At 37.8% G+C, this 19,783-nt stretch overlaps 1 protein-coding gene across 2 annotated transcripts in view; it reads left to right on the top strand.

The window, feature by feature from the left end:
• Positions 1 to 19,783, top strand: part of LOC115217286 (dynein heavy chain 12, axonemal-like) — a 432,620-nt gene that overhangs the window by 139,809 nt on the left and 273,028 nt on the right. For both annotated transcript variants that reach the window (XM_029786929.2, XM_036507253.1), the window contains 4 exons: positions 737 to 961; positions 5,759 to 5,941; positions 14,164 to 14,286; positions 15,671 to 15,859. In XM_029786929.2, coding sequence (XP_029642789.1) covers positions 737 to 961; positions 5,759 to 5,941; positions 14,164 to 14,286; positions 15,671 to 15,859 — 720 coding nt within the window. The remainder of the gene's footprint in view (positions 1 to 736; positions 962 to 5,758; positions 5,942 to 14,163; positions 14,287 to 15,670; positions 15,860 to 19,783) is intronic.

The raw sequence follows: 19,783 nt of genomic DNA, 5'->3' as shown, positions 1-19,783 counted from the left end.
CATTTATTATATGCGATTGTTCAATGTGTTCTTTCTGTGTTAAGAGAGTAGGATGTGATGGAGGGACATTTGCTCCTATTTCTAGCAGTTCATTGGAGCGCATAGAGACTTCTTTGTTGGTTTGAACTTTTGGTTGTAGTAGAGAATGGCATTGATAGTGGTAAGGAACGGTGTTGGCTGTAGCTGGGAATGGTATTGTTAGAGGTGTGTGTGTGTGCTTTTGTCCTTGTTATTTTCCTACTTCTGTGTCTCCCAACCACATGGTTTCAGATTTTGTCCCACTGAATGGCACCTTGGGCAGGTGTCTTCTGCTATGAAGACTGGGGGTGGATATGGTTGATTGAATCTGAAAGAATCCCACCATCATGTGTGTATGTGTTTGTGTCTTTTTTTTTGACATTGCATGATTGTTGTAAATGAGGGTCACTGTCATACAAGCAGTGTCATTTATTTCCATTTTTCTGTAAAAACATTTGCCGTGGAGAAATATTTTCTATGAAGAAACTGCTTGGAAATGGGTGAGGGTTCCCAGTATGGCATATGGCTGTAGAAAATCAGCCTCAGTAAATTTCATCTGACCCATGCAGGCATGAAAAAGTGCATGTTAAAACAATGATGATGATTATGATGACAATGATGTGCCCTATTTAGAATTTGTCCTGTTGTAAATCACATTTAAGACTAGAAAATTACTTATTCATTCTTATCTTATCTTTTCTATATTTCATTCTAACAGTGGACAGATGGCGTTGTAGCTAACACATTCCGAGAATTTGCATCAGCCGAAAATGAAGACCGAAAATGGGTTCTGTTCGATGGCCCCATTGACGCCCTCTGGATTGAAAACATGAATACTGTTTTAGACGACAACAAGAAACTGTGTTTGATGAGTGGAGAGATTATTCAGATGTCAGCGTCAATGAGTCTGATATTTGAGACGATGGACTTGGCACAAGCATCGGTAAGATGATAACTCGACTTGTATTATATTGAAATGGGAACGGCATCTTCTTGGCAGAAATGTTTCCATTCCAAATAAAATGCTTAGTGGCATTTCATTCAACTCTCTATATTCTGAGATCAAATGCCACCATAGTGAACTTTACCTTTCCTCCTTTTGGGTGTTTTTGACTTAACCTGCTTCCCCTAAAGTTTTGCTTGCCTTGTGCCAAAATTTAAAAGAATTAATGGCAGCAAACTGGCAGAATCTTTAGTATGCCGAACAAAATGCATAGTGGTGTTTCTTCTAGCTTTACATTCTGAGTTCAAATACCTCCAAGGTGAACTCTACCCTCCATCTTCTTGGGATCAATAAAACAAGTGCATAATTGAACATCGGGGTCAATATAATCAACTAGCTTCTGTTTTCCAAAATTTCAAGCCTTTAGCCTATAGTCAGAAGAATTACGACTTAAGATGTCAAGCTGGTAGAAACATTAGCAGGTTGGACAAAATTCTGCTATTCATTTTATCCATATTTATGTTCTGAGTTCAAATTCTGCTGAGGTTGACTTTATCTTTCATCCTTTTAGGATTGATAAATTAAGTACCAGTTGAGTACGGGGGTCAATCTTATTAACTAGCCCCTCCCACAAAATTTCAGGCCTTGTGCCTATAGAAGAAAGGATTATAATGAAATGGGGAGAGTGGCAAACTGGCTGAATTGTCAGAATGTCATAGAACATGCTTAGTAGTATTTCTTCTAGCTCTTTATGTCTTGAGTTCAAATACCTCTCCGAGATCTTCTTAACCTTTCATCCTTGCAGAAGCTATAAAATAAGTATTTGCCCTCAAAATTACTGGCTTTGTGCTAAAATTAGAAAGAAAAAGTTATATTCTTTTCTACTCTAGGCACAAGGCCCGAAATTTTTTGGGAGAGGGACAGTTGATTAGATCGACCCCAGTATGCAATTGGTACTTAATTTATCGACCCCGAAAGAACGAAGGGCAAAGTTGACCTCAGCGGAATTTTAACTCCGAATGTAAAGACGGACGAAATACCTATTTCTTTGCTACCCACAAGGGGCTAAACACAAAGAAGACAAACAAGGACAGACAGATGGATTAAGTCGATGAAATTGACCCCAGTGCGTAACTGGTACTTATTTAAAAGTCGATCTTGGCGGAATTTGAACTCAGAACGTAGCAGCAGACGAAATACCGCTAAACATTTTGCCTGGCATGCTAATGTTTCTCCTAGCTCACTGCCTTAAAGAAAAAGTTATATTGAAATTGGAAAGGTGGTGAGCGGGACGATTGATTTGTGCATCAGAAAAGCTTTAAGTATTTGCTGTGGCTCCTTATGTTTTGAGTTCAAATCCCATTGAAGTCAACTTTACTTTTCATCCTCCTGAGATCAATAAAATAAGGTACCAGTAGAGTACTGGGGTCATTGATATTGATTGAACTCCTCCCTTTCAAAACTGTTTGCCTCATTCCTATATTCATAATTTCTGAATCAGAAACTATTATATTGAAATGGAAACTCATTCTTCCTTAGTGTTCTGTTTTTATTAACCATTGGAATATTTCTTGTTTGTTTCTATGAATTTTGTTTCAAAACATTCTAAAAATTCTTTTTTCTGGTAGATGTATTTCGTGATTCTTATACCATTGTTTTGGTAAATACAGCGAAAGCTGTTTTGCTGATGAGGTGAGAATAAGAACGAAACATATATGCTGGTGAGGGCATGTGGTATAAGGGGTCAATAACCTAATGATTGTGATTTCAATTCTCAGATTGGGTGGTGCATTGCATTCTTGAGCAAAACACTTCATTTCACATTGCTCCAGTTCACTCAGAAGTAAATGAGAACCCCTGCGATGGATTGGTGTCCTGTTCGGAGGGTGGGGTGTTGAGGAGGTTGTGGTCTCAGTCATTTAGATGCCACAGAAAATAGGTAAATGGCTGTATGCATCCTAGGACTTGTGACAATGGGCGTCCAGGGGCTAATGATGATATATGCTGTTGTGTCCTGCCGGTCATGGTGAGATTTGAACTCAGAATGCATTGAGCCAAATTAGATACAAAGCACATGTTCTGTTCTAATGTGTCCATCAGTTCACAGCCTTAAAGTAGTTCTTTATTTATTTATTTATTGATCCTCCTCTTCTTCTCCCACTTCACTTAAACGGTTGTTAATGAGATTTTAATTTTACAAATCATTAACTTCTTCTTTAGAGATGAAAACTACACAATGTTTTTGATTAGTTTGATCTCCAATCATTATTGCCATCAGCAGCAACAGCAGCAGCATCATCAACTTCATCATCATCATCAACATCACAACCACCACCGTCATCATTATCACCATCATCAGCAGCAACAGCTTTGTTATCCTCACGACTACCATCACTACCACCACCACCACCACCACCATCATCATCACCACCACCACCATTTTTATCATCAGCAGCAACAGCATAGTTATCATTATCACCGTCATCATCATCATCATCATCATCACCACCACCACCACCACCACCATCATCATCATTATCACCACCATTTTTATCATCAGCAGCAACAGCATAGTTATCATTATCACCGTCATCATCATCATCATCATCATCACCACCACCACCACCACCACCATCATCATCACTATCACCACCATTTTTATCATCAGCAACAACAGCATAGTTATCATTATCACCGTCATCATCATCATCACCACCACCACCACCACCACCACCACCACCATCATCATCACTATCATCACCATTTTTATCATCAGCAACAACAGCATAGTTATCATTATCACCGTCATCATCATCATCATCACCACCACCACCACCACCGCCACCATCATCATCATTATCACCACCATTTTTATCATCAGCAGCAACAGCATAGTTATCATTATCACCGTCATCATCATCATCATCACCACCACCACCACTACCACCATCATCACCACCACCACCACCACCATCATCATCACCACCATTTGAACCTGGGAAATTTATAAAAATTGCTGTGTACAAAATCTAGTGTAGATGTAAATTCTGAAACCATTTTTTCCATCTAGAAAATATAAGATTTAATTAATCTGAAAAATCATAATCTTAAACAAACATTTTTAAAAATTACTTTCTTAGATAATAACATTGTAGTTTTGAAAATTTTTTCCCCATCACAAATTAATACATTGACTTTGACTCCTGTTTGTCTCCTTTTTTTGTATTTAATTTTCCTTTCTTTGCTCATAATTTAGCCAGGATATATTAATTTTTTAACTGATATCTATAGTGGCAAGTAGCTTGCTAACCAACCACATGGTTTCGGGTTCAGTCCCACTGCGTGGCATCTTGGGCAAGTGTCTTCTGCTATAACCCCGGGCCGACCAATGCCTTGTGAGTGGATTTGGTAGACGGAAACTGAAAGAAGCCTGTCGTATATATATATGTATGTATGTGTGTGTCTGTGTTTGTCCCCCTAGCATTGTTTGACAACCGATGCTGGTGTGTTTACGTCCCTGTCACTTAGCAGTTCGGCAAAAGAGACCGATAGAATAAGTACCGGGCTTACAAAGAATAAGTCCTGGGGTTCGATTAGCTTGACTAAAGGCGGTGCTCCAGCATGGCCGCAGTCAAATGACTGAAACAAGTAAAAGAGTAAAAGAGAGAATTGTTTATTATTGTTATTATATGAATATCCAACATTTGGTAATTTCAGGCAAATTTCTACTGTATCACTTGTTATACTTCAATGTTATTGCAGTATGTGCAGCAAGGTATGTTCTTTTCTGTTGTTGGGAATGAACAAACTCTTCCTGGTATTATATTGCATCAGTTTCTTTTCTCTTGGGCTGTTGTGCAGTCTTTTGCTGTATTACTGCTGGTATTGTGTGTTGAGTGTATAATGCATTGGTTAATTGGATTGCTGGTGGAAGTTTATTTCACTGGATAATTGTTGTATAGAGTGTGTCTTGTATTTGTGGTTTGTTTTGCTTAGGTTGTATTATTTAATTGATAGTGATTGTGTAGGATGTGGGCTGTTCCTAGCAAGGTTATTTTTTGGATAGTGTGTAGTGTTTAGGATCCAGGTACAGCTTCTGTGTTTTTGTTCGTATGTTTTTTTTTATCATGTCCAATGCTCCAATTATTATTGGTATTGTTTTCAGCTTCATGCTATTCATCTTGAATACTTCAGTTTCGAGGTCTTTGTACTTCGACAATTACTTCTTCTTCTTCTTCTTCTTCTTCTTCTTCTTCTCTTCTTCTTCTTCTTCTTCTGCTTCTTCTTCTTCTTCTTCTTCTTCTTCTTCTTCTTCTTTCTCCTCATCCTCTTCTCCCTCTTCTTTCTCTTCCTCCTTCCCCCTTCTTCCTCCTCTTCTTTCTCCCCCTCTTCTTCTTTCTCCTCCTCCTGTTCTTCTTTCTCCCCTCTTCTTCTTTCTCCTCCTCCTCCTCCTTTTCTTCTTTCTCCCCCTCTTCTTCTTTCTCCCCTCCTCTTCTTTTTATCCTCCTCCTTCCTCTCCCCTCCTTCCTCTCCTCCTTCCTCTCCCCTCCTTCTTCCTCCACCGCCTCCCCCTCTTCTTTTTCTCCTTCATCTCCTCTCCCCCTCCTCCTCATTATTATTATTATTATTATTATTATTATGTATATGTGTGTGTGTGTGTATAAACATATATATGGTAAATGGACATTAAATGACAGTGATGAAGATGATTACATACACACACTCACACACACATACAGTTATTTTATGAAATTCTTACCAAATTGCAATATCTACTAAAGAATCTATTTCTTCCAGCCTGCAACAGTAAGCCGATGCGGAATGATATATATGGAACCAATGAGCCTTGGTTGGCGCCCACTTGTCCAATCATGGATAGCAGCATTCCACGGACCAATGTCTACAGAGAGAGAACTAATTAACCTCATGTTTCAATGGTTGGTTGACCCGTGTGTAGAATTTATCCACAAAAAGTGTAAAGTAAATAACATTTTTTCCAAAATTTTCTGTTCCTTTAGGGAAGTCCTTCATGTTTGTTGGTCTGTTGAATAAAGGATTCAGCAGAGAATGTGGGATTTTATTGTTAGCAGCTTTACATACTGAGTTCACACTGTGCTCTTGAGACAGGGATATTTGGCAGAATGTATGTCCATATCAAGTGAGCTTTCAGCATTTCACTGTAGCTAAGAATTATTCCTGCTTGTACCATTTTGGCAACACTGTCTGCCAATGCTGTTTAATTTGTGCTCTATGTGTCTGATGCATAACGGCCTCTTAGAGAAACTTCGAAAAGTGATGTTAACACTGATTAAATAATGCAACACTTTAGGCTGTAAATCTACAATTGCTTAGATTCAATCCATCTTCACAGGAATTATAATAGCCAAAAGATAACACACGCCATATCATCATCAACATCATCGTTTAACGTCTGCTTTCCATGCTAGCATGGCTTGGACGATTTGACTGAGGACTGGCAAGCCACATGGCTGCACCAGGCTCCAATCTGATCTGGCAGAGTTTCTACAGCTGGATGCCCTTCCTAACGTCAACCACCCCGAGAGTGTAGTGGGTGTTTTTACATGCCACACCATATATATATGTATGTATGTATATATATGTATGTATATGTATGTATATATATATGTATGTATATATATGTATATATATATATGTATGTATATATAATGTACTGCTACATTATTTATAGTATCAACAAAAAAGTACTTTATACAATGAGAGATTAAAATCATTTAATAAACATGGAATTTAAATGCAAATTACGATAATTTCATGTGTCTGAAAATACAGTGGCTGGACAAGAAAAGCAGGCTCAGTCCACCAGCTGCTGATTAGAAACGAGTAATTCTGATTACTGGAAATTGGAGCCTTTCAGTTATTATAATGTATTAACCCTTTCATTACTGTATTTATTTTGAGATACTCTCTGTTTCTTTCAATTACTTTAAATATAACAAAGGATTTAGTAAATTAACTTAGTTATCATTCAGCTAGTGTTAAGAACATAAATTGTTAGGTTTGGTGGAAGATTTTAATTCAGAACTTATGAAAACAAAACATTTGTACTCAGAGCCAGAGCCGGTTTCAGTTCAGTTGGTAATGAAAGGGTTAAATACATACTCAACAAGTAGTTTAATAATTTCTTGAAGCTAAAATGACACCACAAGCTGTTACTCAGAGTTCCATGTAACTGATCATTAGACAGCCATGAATATTTAGAGTATTTAAAACAATATTATGGTTTTTAAGAATGTCCTGTCAGTGGTTATTTCCTGATCAAAGGAGTTGTTTATATGGCTAAGATCCAGATCAGTAATAACCCTACATATAAAATTTACATCATAGCCATAGAAAACAACTTCAAAATGAGATTTTATCTATGCAAGAATTCATATAAAAACCCTGAAAAATGTCACGAACATTTATCAGACCATGTATGGCAAGTAAAATAAACTGCTTCTATCACTTTTCAAACTCCAGTGGTATATCTTAGGAAAAGTAAACTCATATAGGCATGGATCCTACTGTTATTCTATGAAATACCTATTTTGCTTAAGCGAAAAATATTTTATCTTTTATTGAGATAAAACTGCATCGAATCATAAATCTGAGCTTTTGAATAGTTGCAGACATTCTTCAAAGTTCCTGGCTTCGAAGCCTTTGCCACTGGAATGATTAACAATGTTTACAGTTTGGAGCATAACTTTGAAGTTGTTGGATACTTTCCCATATTTTATAATACTGCATTTTTATAATCCTGAATTGTTTCATTCCAATTATCACATTTGACTTACTGTTTTTTATGCTTTCTTCTTTCCATATGAACCTTTATTCACCAATATATATATATATATATATATATATATATAAACGGCAGTTTGTCAGTCTGTGTGTCTGTGTGTCTGTCAGGTTGTACCCTCACCCTGACCACAGCTTTCAACCGATTCTGATGAAACTTGACACACACATAGCCCAATGTCATAATTCAAAACTAACGCAGCGAAAATTTTGAAAAGTTCCCCCAGTTCTGAAAAAAATCGATAAATTCGACATGGGGTCGAGAATCTAAGCTTTTTATATGCAACACATTTTCTGTTGTAGTTTTCGCAACATGCAATCGATTTTCACCAAACTCATGGTGAAGCTTAATGTTACCCCAAGAAACTTAATTCTAACGTTAGTTTTCCATGCAATACCTTACCATCAGAAAAAATCGATAAAATCATGCCAATTTAGGAAATCACGTTCAAATTCAAGATGACATATTTTCGACAATATCTTTCACAAATTGGCAGGAAATTAGAGGGAAAGGACAAGATTGGGATTAGTCGTTGCCTACTAGGGGCTCTTACATACCCGGGCAACGCCGGGCTATGCTGCTAGTATATATATATATGCTTCAAATGTGTTTATTATATTGTTTAATACACATTATAGTATATTATTGTATCTTATTTTATATTATCACTCGCATTTTATTATTCCTATTGCAAACTGATTTTTTTTTCTATACATCCCTAAGCACAAACATTTTTTTATTGGTTTCAGCCAATGCTCTTTTATACAATTAACTCTATACCTTTCTAATTTCTTTATCTATTGTATGCTTTCTAACAGCTTCCTTCCCGATTACCTATAGTAATCTGTTACATTTAGCTATTTAGATAAAGCAGTTAAGGATATGAGTACAGGGAAAGCCCTTAGTCCATCAGAAATTATTGGTAAAGGCAGTGAGCTGGCAGAAACATTAGCATGCTGGGCGAAAGGCTTAGCGGTATTTCGTCTGCGGTTACATTCTGAGTTCAAATTCCGCCGAGGTCGACTTTGCCTTTCATCCTTTTGAGGTCGATTAAATAAGTACCAGTTATACACTGGAGTCGATATAATCAACTTAATCTGTTTGTCTGTCCTTGTTTGTCCCCTCTGTGTGTAGCTCCTTGTGGGCAGTAAAGAAATAACAAATTATCGGTAAAATGCTTAAAATATCTGGCAGAGTGAGATACAGACTAGTTACACATATAGTTGATCAGGTTGTACAAAAAGGTTTTATACCCAGTGATTGGTGTAGTAACATTATAGTAAACTGTTATAAGAGTAAAGAAGATGCCTTAGAGAAGAGCAACTACAGAGGTATGAAATTGCTGAACTGGATCTCAAAAATTCAAGCTCAACTAATTAGGAAGAGAGTTAACCTAGAAGAAATGTATTTTGGTTTTGCATGTTATATCCCAAAAGGGTAGCCACATTGAGTGATAAATGTTAATTTAAAATTCATATCTGTCTACTACCATTATTTTAGTATTTATAACCAGTTCTATGCATTGTAAAAATTGTTTCAAATTTACCTGCAAGACCCTGTATCCTCATCATCATTATCATCATTTAATGTCTGCTTTCCATGCTCCCTCTCTCCCTCTCTCTCTCTCTCTCTCTCTCTCTATATATATATATATATATAGGTGGCACGTAAAAAGCACCCACTACACTCACGGAATGGTTGGTGTTAGGAAGGGCATCCAGCTGTAGAAACATTGCCAGATAAGACCGGAGCCTGGTGCAGCCTTCTGGTTTCCCAGATCCTTGGTCGAACCGTCCAACCCATGCTAGCATGGAGAACGGACGTTTAACGATGATGATGATGATGATGATATATATATACATATATACATGATAGATCGTTAGCCACTACACATATTTTTTTCTCACCTTGTTTTTTTCTGTGTCCCTTTCTGTAGAAGAGCGTAGGCTCGAAACGTAAAAGACTTTTTCTATTCCTAAGCATTATACTAATACATCTGTTTGTTTTGTACACCACCTGTCTTCGTCTTTTGTTTTTTTTTTCGTAAACTCTCCTTATATATATATATAAATTATGAGTTAGCAGTTATGCAATCGTCTAAGGGATAAATGTATCCATAGGCACTACTGGTGTATTACCTAACTATGTATAGGCCTTGCTGTAAGGTTAACAGTAGTTAGTAATTTAAATGGTAAACTGTAGTTTAATATACTCAGTTAAGAAAAGAAATGAGCAACAATTAACAATTAGAAGTTGATCGTTGGTATTAAGTGGTCAGTTTAATTATAGTTAAAATAATTAACTATCATTAAACTATGACCATTTGATACCAATGATCAACTTCTAATTGTTAAATGTTGCTCCATTTCTTTTCTTATCTATCTATCTATCATCATCATCATCGTCATCGTTTAACGTCCGTTTTCCATGCTAACATGGGTTGGCCGGTTCGACCAGGGTCTGGGAAGCCAGGAGGCTGCACCAGGCTCCAGTCTGATCTGGCAGTGGTTTCTACAGCTGGATGCCCTTCCTAACGCCAACCACTCTGTAAGTGTAGTGGGTGCTTTTTATGTACCACCGGCATAGGGGCCAGGGGAGGCTGGCAACAGCCACAATCGGCTGGTGCTTTTTACGTGCCATGCACACACACACATATATTCACATACGTGAGGCTTCCTTCAGTCTCCATTCACCAAATCCATTCACAAGGCTTTGGTTGGCCCTGGACTTTAGTAGAAGACACCTGCCACTGTAGGACTGAATCTGAAAAGATATGGCTGGGAAGCAAACTTCTTAACCTTGCTGCTATGCCTGCATTCATAATGACTGAAGTATAAATATCAATGACATGAGCAAGGAGGGAATTGATTGTCTTAGCAGTGTAATACTACTAAAACGATCTGCTTTGATGTAATTTCAAATGTTTTTTAAATCCCATGTTACTCTTTTTAACTTCAATCACTCTGCTGGTACTGAAAAGGAATAAACCAACTTTTGGTTGTGGAGAAAACATTTCCTGATTTATGTGTGGGTGTGGTAATTTGCATATTGGTAGTTTTTGAGAATTATTAAAAATTTACCAAAATGTGTGGCTGTGCTAATTTGCACATTGTGGTATTATTTGAGTTATTAAAAATTAATATGAAATGTTTAAAATCATAAAATCAATATAGCAAATGATATCAATATGAAATATCCCTGAATGTCTGCAATAAGTTGCTTATAATTTGGCTGCAGTTTTTCAGACTATTGAATATTAAATTCGTGTTTACAGACGAAAGTAAAACAGCAGAAACTAGTATTAACCTGCATTAACAAATGGTTAACTACAAAAATATTCACAGAGAAGAATAAATTTGAGTAAAATAAATTTAGCGATGGAAAATTGTTTGTCTTTGTCAAAAGGTTAATTGTCTGAAAACTTATAACCGTATTGCATTGTATAAAAGATCTATAGAAATATTAAATCCACCCCAATTCAAAAAAAAGAAAGAAAAATTCATGGAAAGAAGAAATTTTTAGTTCATTAACTCTTTTGATACCAACCTGGCTGAAACCACCTCTGGCTCTGTAGTACAAATGTCTTGTTTTCGTAAGTTTTAAGTTTTGTATGAAAATCTTCCACCAAACCTCAGTCACATTTTATGTTCCTAACACTAGCTTAATGATAACTAAGTTACTTTACTAAATTCTTTGTTATATTTAATATTAATTAAAAGAAATGCAGAGCATCTCAAAATAAATACAGTAACAAAAGGGTTAAAGCATGTAATTTTGGTTTTAAATTTTGGCAGAAGGTCAGGAGTTTTAGGAGAGGGGCTAAGTCGATTACATTGACCTCAGTAATGAAGTGGTACTTATTTTATCAACCCTGAAAGAATGAGAGGCAAAAGTCAACCACGGCAGGATTTGAACTCAGAGCATAAAGTCAGGTGAAATACTGCTAAGCATTTCTTTTTTTCCAGTGCAGTAATGATTCTGCCAGCTTGTCACCTAACTGCAGCTTTATATATTCATTTTGGCACAAGGCCAGCAATTTTGGGGGAGCGGGTAAGTTGATTAAATTGACCCCCAGTAATCAAGTGGTATTTATATTATCAACCTTGACAAGGCAGCGAGCTGGCAGAATCGTTAGCACGCCGGGCGAAATGCTCAGTGGTATTTCATCTGTCTTTACGTTCTGAGTTCAAATTCCGCTGAGGTCGACTTTGCCTTTCATCCTTTCGGGGTCGATTAAATAAGTACCAGTTACGCACTGGGGTCGATATAATCGACTTAATCCGTTTGTCTGTCCTTGTTTGGCCCCTGTGTGTTTAGCCCCTTGTGGGTAGTAAAGAATAGGTATTTCGTCTGCGGTTACGTTCTGAGTAGAGTCGACTTTGCCTTTCATCCTTTCGGGGTCGATTAAATAAGTACCAGTTACGCACTGGGGTCGATATAATCGACTTAATCCGTTTGTCTGTCCTTGTTTGGCCCCTGTGTGTTTAGCCCCTTGTGGGTAGTAAAGAAATAGGTATTTCGTCTGCGGTTACGTTCTGAGTTCAAATTCCACTGAGGTCGACTTTGCCTTTCATCCTTTCAGGGTTGATTAAATAAGTACCAGTTTCACACTGGGGTCGATATAATCGACTTAATCCGTTTGTCTGTCCTTGTTTGTCCCCTCTATGTTTAGCCCCTTGTGGGCAATAAAGAAATATATATTATCAACCTTGAAAGGATGAAAGGCAATGTCAAGCTCAGCTGAATTTCTGCTAAGAATGTAATGACAGATGAAATGCCACTAAGCATTTTGCCTGGTGTGCTAATAATTCTTTCCACTCACCATCTTATTAAAACATCATGTGATCATGTGACTGACCAGGCTATCAGGTGCTGTTACACATTACTGGTCACAATGTGTTTTGCATTGTTTTACCCTTCAAATGATGCAACCCCACTGGCTAGGCGAGTAGGCTAACATTCCCCCCTTGTTCGAAAGGGGGACTGGAGCAAAGTAGAATGGAGGGTTTTGCTAAAGAACGCAATGCACTACTTAGTCTAGGAATCAAACTCACAATCTAGTGATTGCGAGTGCAACAACCTAACCACTAGGCTATGCACCTTCACATATATTTAAACATAATATTTAAAGCAATCTAAGGCAGCAGGCCTTAAGGGAATTTCGTTCACCATTACGTTCTGAGTTCAAATTCTGCCAAGGTCGACTTTGCCTTTCATCCTTTAGGGGTTGATAAAATGAGCACCATGTAATCGACTTACTCCCTTCCCTGAAAATTGCTGGCGTTGTGTCAAAATGTGAAACCAGTATTTAAAGTAAACTGGCAGTATCTTACAAGGTATTACAAATGTATTTTGGTGCAAAGATCAGCTGGTGCTGGTGAACACAACCCATCCTTTGATATGATAATTCTTTTTACAATACAAATAATAATAATAATAATAATAATGGTTAAGTAAATATCATTATTGTTATTATTATTATTATTATTAAGGTAACAAGCTGGCAGAATTGTTAGCATGCCGAGCGAAATGCTTAACAATATTTCTTCAGCTGTTACATTTTGAGTTCAAATTCTGCTGAGGTCAACTTTACCTTTTATGCCTTTGGGGGTCAATAAATTAAGTACTAGTCTAGTACTGGGGTCAATGTGATCAACTTACTCCCTCCCCGCAAATTTCAGGCTTTGTGTCTATAGTAGAAAGAATTATTATTATTATTATTAAGGTGATAAGCTAGCAGAATCGTTAGTACACCAGGCAAAACGCTTAGAGGCATTTCATCCCTCTTTATGATCTGAGTTGAAATTTCGCCAAGGTCAACTTTGCCTTTCATCCTTTTGGGGTTGATAAAATAAGTACCAGTTGGATATTGGAGTCAATGTAATCGACTTACCTCCTTCCTCCAAATAACTGGCCTTGTGCCAAAATTTGGAATTATTAACGGCAGCAAGCTGGCAGAATTGTTAGAATGTCAGGCAAAGTACTTAGTGGCATTTCATCTGCCTTGACATTCTGAGTTCAAATTCTGCTGAGGTTGACTTCGCCTTTCATCCTTTTCGGGTCAAGAAATAAGCACCAGTTTTGCACTAGGGTTGATGTAATCGACTAGCCCCTCCCCTCCTCCTCCAAAATTTCATGCCTTGTGTCTTTTGTAGAAAGGATTATTTTGGAGTCTGGCTAGGTAGAAGAGACCATCTGGATTAAAATTATCTCCTATTAGTGCACATCAGGAACAAAATTAAATTATAGGAAGCCCAACTTCTCATATAAGATCTGGGGAAAATTTTTTGAGATATCTTTTGGGGGAAAATGGGCATCTTATATGCTAGCAAATATAGTAATCTGAGTATTTACATGCTTCAAATATAATCTCATTTGTCAGGAGTACGTACCAACCAGTCAAGCCAGCCTTGTTGTGTCTATGATGAAGCTGGTCGACATGTTGCTGCTTGGATCTCCCCCTAAAGAAGATATTGACAGCAAGCGTATGAGAAGCTACATTGAGGTAATTTTATTTCTTTAATCATTTGTGCTGGTGGAATAGACCTCTGAGATTGGTGAAATTGATACTGTCATAGAAATTTTTGCATCACTAACCTCTCATGGTTTATTTCCCTCATTAAATAAAGCCAAATCTGCTTGTCTACATACTTATCAACAATAAAACAGCAACTTTAGTGGAGAAATTAATTTCTTCTATAAATTTGTGCCAGACTAAGGATCTGTCCAATAATTTCAACTCAGTACTTTGCATTGCCTAAGTTTGGCTGAAAATTGGTTAATCAGAAATGTTGTACAGTAATTCATCTTGGGAGCCTACAGATACACACAAGAGAAATGTTTTGTGGGATTTAGACACAGAGAGCTGCTGGCTGCGTTAGTCTGTGTTTATTTCCATAACCTGTGTCTAACTTGCAGACACACACAGTCCCTCTTATTCTTTCTCTTTGACTCTTTTACTGCCATGGTTGACCAAACTCAGAAAGCAAGAACAAACTCTCTATTTTAATATTGATTCAACAGCATACATCCTCATAAGTAAGCTTATCTTTTCAACAAAAAAAGGAATCTTTATAACCAGGAATTTTTCTTTGAATTTTGTTACCACACTCTCTCTCATATGGCATAGAACCTTTGACTGTGAGTGTTAACAACAACTTGTACTTCATCATCATCATCACTACCACCACCACCACCATTATCATCATCATAATTTAATGACTGTTTTCCATGATGGCATGGATTGAACAGTTTGACAGGGGCTGGTAAGTCCAGGGGCCACATCAGGTTCCACAGTCTGTTTTGGCTTGCTTTCCACAGTCTCAATCACTTGAACCACTTTACAGAGTGTACTAGGCGCAGTGTGTACTGGCACCAGCAGCAGTGCTGTTCATGTGGCACCAACACCAGTGTTTTTTACATGGCACAAGCACCAGCACGGGTGCTTTTCATGTAGCGCCAACACTGGTGCTTTTCATGTGGCACCAACACCAGTGTTTTTTACATGGACCCCTTTAATTCATATTTTGCTCTACTGGGCCCTCATAGCCATACGATATTTAAAAAAGTGCCGTTACATTTTTTATATCATAATTATAATTATGTTATCAAATATTAGAAATTGTATTAAAAAATTGTTAAAATATTTTTTTCATTTGGAAGTATAACCAATTTGTAGCACATAAATTTATTAACAACTAAATATTTTATGAATCCCCCTAAAGTCATGTGGAGCCCTGTTGAGAACAACTGGTCTAGACTATAATAACGCTCCATTAGCTAATGATATATTAATTAGTATGTTATCAAAATGAATGATTTACAGCACAGCATCATTCATGTTTTTATTTAATTTCATTTGTTTATTTTTTAAAAAATTTTATTTTCAGTCAGCCATTATGTTTTCGATACCTTGGTCAATTGGTGCCGTCATTGACGTGGATGGAAGACTCAGTTTCGATTTATTCTTCCGAGAACTCTATACAGGCAAAAATGAGTCCCACCCAATTCCAAAGGCAATTGGTAAAATAGATATACCAATACCCGAGGGATCTAGTATCTATGACTATTGGTTTGAGGTTAGTCAACTTTGCTACCACTCGTTTGTTATTCTTTCATTCTTTTATGCATTTCAACCCAAAGGCTGTGGCCATTATTATTATTATTATTCCTTCGTAACACAGTGTAGGTAAAAATGCACCGGAGTCTTTAGTCATCTGTCAAATCACAAGTATCTCAGACAGATACTTTTGAAGGCAGCGAGCTGGCACAAACGTTAGCACGCCGGGCGAAATGCTGAGCGGTATTTTGTCTGTCGTTACGTCCTGAGTTCAAATTCTGCCGAGGTCGACTTTGCCTTTCATCCTTTCGGGGTCGATAAATAAAGTACCAGTTACGCACTGGGGTCGATGTAATCGACTTAATACCTATGTCTGTCCTTGTTTGTCCCCTCTATGTTTAGCCCCTTGTGGGTAATAAATAAATAAGTATCTCAGACAGATAATACTTTCCTTTATATATGCGCTGTGTCCAATAAGGCTGCTTTTTGCAAGACATTTATTCTTCTTCTTATTGTTATTCTTATTATTATATAAGGTGGTGAGCTGGCAGAATCGTTAGCATGCCAGGAAAATGCTTAGTGGCATTTCCATCCGTCTTTACATTTCGAGTTCAAATTCCACAAAGGTCGACTTTGCCTTTCATCATTTTGGGGTCAATAAATTTAGCGCCTGTTGAACAGTGGTGGTCACTGTAATTGATTAGTCCATTCCCACAAACTTTCAGGCCTTATGCTTTAGTAGATATTATTATTTTTACTATGACCAGGTTACAGCACAAGCTACAGCAACAAAGTCCACCTATCACCCCTCCTAAAAGTAATTCCTCCTCCAGGAAGTAATGCCTCCTCAGAACTTTCCAGGAGTTGCTCCCCCTATTGGGTACTTTCCAGGAAGTATAACCGTTCTCAGATATTTCCAGAAAGTAATCCTCACCACCTTGAAACTTCCCAGTAACTAATCCATCCTTTGAACATTCCAGGAAATAATTCAACCTCGGAACTTTCCAAGAAGAAATTCATCCTCGGAACTTTCCAGGAAGTTCTCCACATCCTCGGAACTTTCCAGAAAGAAATTTGTCCTCGGAACTGAAGTTTCCCCCATCCTTGGAACTTTCTGGGAACTAATTCGTCCTCGGAACTTTCCAGGAAGTTGCCCGCCCTCCTCGGAACTTTCTAGGATGTAATTCGTCCCCTCCTCAGAACTTTCCAGGAAGTAATTCTTCCTCGGAACTTTCCAGGAAGCAATTAGTCCCCCTTGAAATTTCCAGGAAGTAATTCCCCCATATGTGTGTACCTTTCTAGTTGTAAATTTTCAGTTATTGAGTAGTTATGTCCAAATTTTTCCAATTTCCTTTCAGCCATATAAGTTATTTCTACCTCACGCTCTGACATTCTATTTCTCATGTTTTCTTTCTCCCTCTCTTTCTCCAATTCCCTCCCTCCCATCTCTCTCTCTGTCTTTCTCTCCCTTGCTCTCCCTCTTTGTTCCTTTGTTTCTGTCTTTCTTTCTCTCTTTAGCTCTTTTCCCTCAACCCCTATTCCCCATTGATTCACTTAATCTTTCTTAATTCCAAGATTATCACTGCTTCAAGGTTCCGGATACATTCCAGAGTGTCTGCAATCAAATTGACATCATGTGACCTCATTTCCCTCTTCTTACATCACCATGAAGTGCATTTCACACGATTAATTTGGATGCTTCCAGCTCAGGGTGACGCACAGGGTCACAGCCATCTTTGCCTGATCTTCTCGCTAACCTTCAGCAGATCTCCATAAAGGCATTGATTTGTCATGTTGCTGCCATTTCACTTCCTAAGGCCATTCGTACCATCCTTGTGTAACATCCATTTAGCCTATTTGATAATTTCTTTCTCAGTGTCAATGTTTCACTGCCAGTTGTAATGAACCGCTGGGGCATTTCTGTTGAAATACACTGCCTTTGTTTTTAATTAATTTGGAAAATAATGAAGAATTTAGTCAAATAACATTGTCGTTATTAAATTGGTAATTTGAGTATTTTTTTGTTTATCTTTAATCAGTACACTGATCAATATTCCATTCATTTGGAAAGGTTTTGAAGTTTCTTCTGAGTAAATGTGTGCATCATCACCATCATCACCATTATAATCATAATCATCATCACCATCATCATCATCATCATCCTCACTACCACCACCACCACCACCATCATCATCATTGTTTACTGTCCGCTTTCTATGCTGGCATGGGTTGGACAATTTCACTGAGGACTAGCAAGCCAAGTGGATGCACCAGGCTCCAATCTGATCTGGCAAGGTTTCTACAGATGGATGTCTTTCCTTATACCAACCACTCTGATAGTATAGTGGGTGTTTTTTTACATGCCACTGGCATGGGAACCAGGAACCAGTCAGATGGTACTGGAATTGACCATAAGGCAGCGAGTTGGCAGAAACGTTAGCACGCTGGGCAAAATGTTTAGCAGTATTTCGTCTGCTGTTACGTTGTGAGTTCAAATTTAATCGAGGTCGATTAAATAAGTACCAGTTACGCACTGGGGTCGATGTAATCGACTTAATCCGTTTGTCTGTCCTTGTTTGTCCTCTCTGTGTTTGGCCCCTTGTAGGTTGTAAAGAAATAGGTATTGACCATGTTCTAATGGTACTTTCTACATGTCACCAACACTGGCATCAGCCATGCTTGAATGGTGCTTTTTACATGCCACTGGCATGTGTGCCACTCCGGTGGCACTGGCATCAGTCATGACAATGATTTCACTTGACTCAACAGGTCTTCTTAAGCACAGCATATTGCCCAACGATTGAAGGGTACTTTTAAAAGGGCCAGTTATGCATCTTAATATTAATTCATTTCTTTTATTTAATACGTGACATTTGGATGTAAGCACTGGTGATGGTGCCACTTAAAAATGCACTGATGATGGTGCCATGTAAAAAGCACCCAGTACATTCTATAAAGTGGTAGGAATTAGGAAGAGCAAACAGCTGCAGAAACCAAGCCAAAGGTCTGGTCAAGACATCCAAACCATACCATCATGGAATATGGACTTTAAATGACGATGATAGTGGTGGCAGCAGTGATGATGATGGTGGTGGTGGTGATGATGAGGATGATGATGATGATGATGATGACAATAATAATAATGGAGATGATGATGATGATGAAGATAATAATAATAGGAATGATGATGATGATGATGATGATACAGTGTCTCCATCAGACATAAATTGCAATTTTGTTTTCTGCCATAATGTGGTCATGCATTGCTTATAAACTATACGATATCAAATGGTGTAAAATAAGTCATACTGAATAGCATGGTTCTAGATACCTCCTCTGTATACTCTTTAACTTGTTTCAGTCATTTTGACTGTGGCCATGCTGGAGCACCGCCTTTAGTCGAGCAAATTGACCCCAGGACTTATTTTTTGTAAGCTTAGTACTTGTTCTATTGGTCCCTTTTGCCGAACTGCTAAGTTATGGGGACGTAAACACACCAGCATCGGTTGTCAAGCAATGTTGGGGGAACAACACAGACACACACACACACATATATATATAAACACATATACAACGGGCTTCTTTCAGTTTCCATCTACCAAATCCACTCAAGGCTTTGGTTGGCCCAAGGCTATTGTAGAAGACACTTGCCATGCAGTGGGGCTGAACCCAGAACCATGTGGTTGGTAAGCAAGCTACTTACCACACAGCCATTCCTATGTCTATATTTTAATCGGTCAATATTAGTTTAAATGGGGCAGAAATTTTGCCATAAAGATTTTTCAAGTTGACAGGTAGGACCGAAGAAACTAAGTTATGATATTACAATTCTGTCATGATCTGATGAATACTATACCTAAGCATCTCTATTGAAATACCTTTCTACCCCTTCTAATAGTCAAATATTGTGAGTTTTATTACTATCTAGTAAAGTTTATTTGCC

The sequence above is a fragment of the Octopus sinensis genome, linkage group LG11 (assembly GCF_006345805.1).
Source record: "Octopus sinensis linkage group LG11, ASM634580v1, whole genome shotgun sequence".
Taxonomy (NCBI): domain Eukaryota; kingdom Metazoa; phylum Mollusca; class Cephalopoda; order Octopoda; family Octopodidae; genus Octopus; species Octopus sinensis.
Note: the sequence above shows the minus strand (reverse complement) of the source record. Positions and strands in the feature narration are given on the sequence as shown.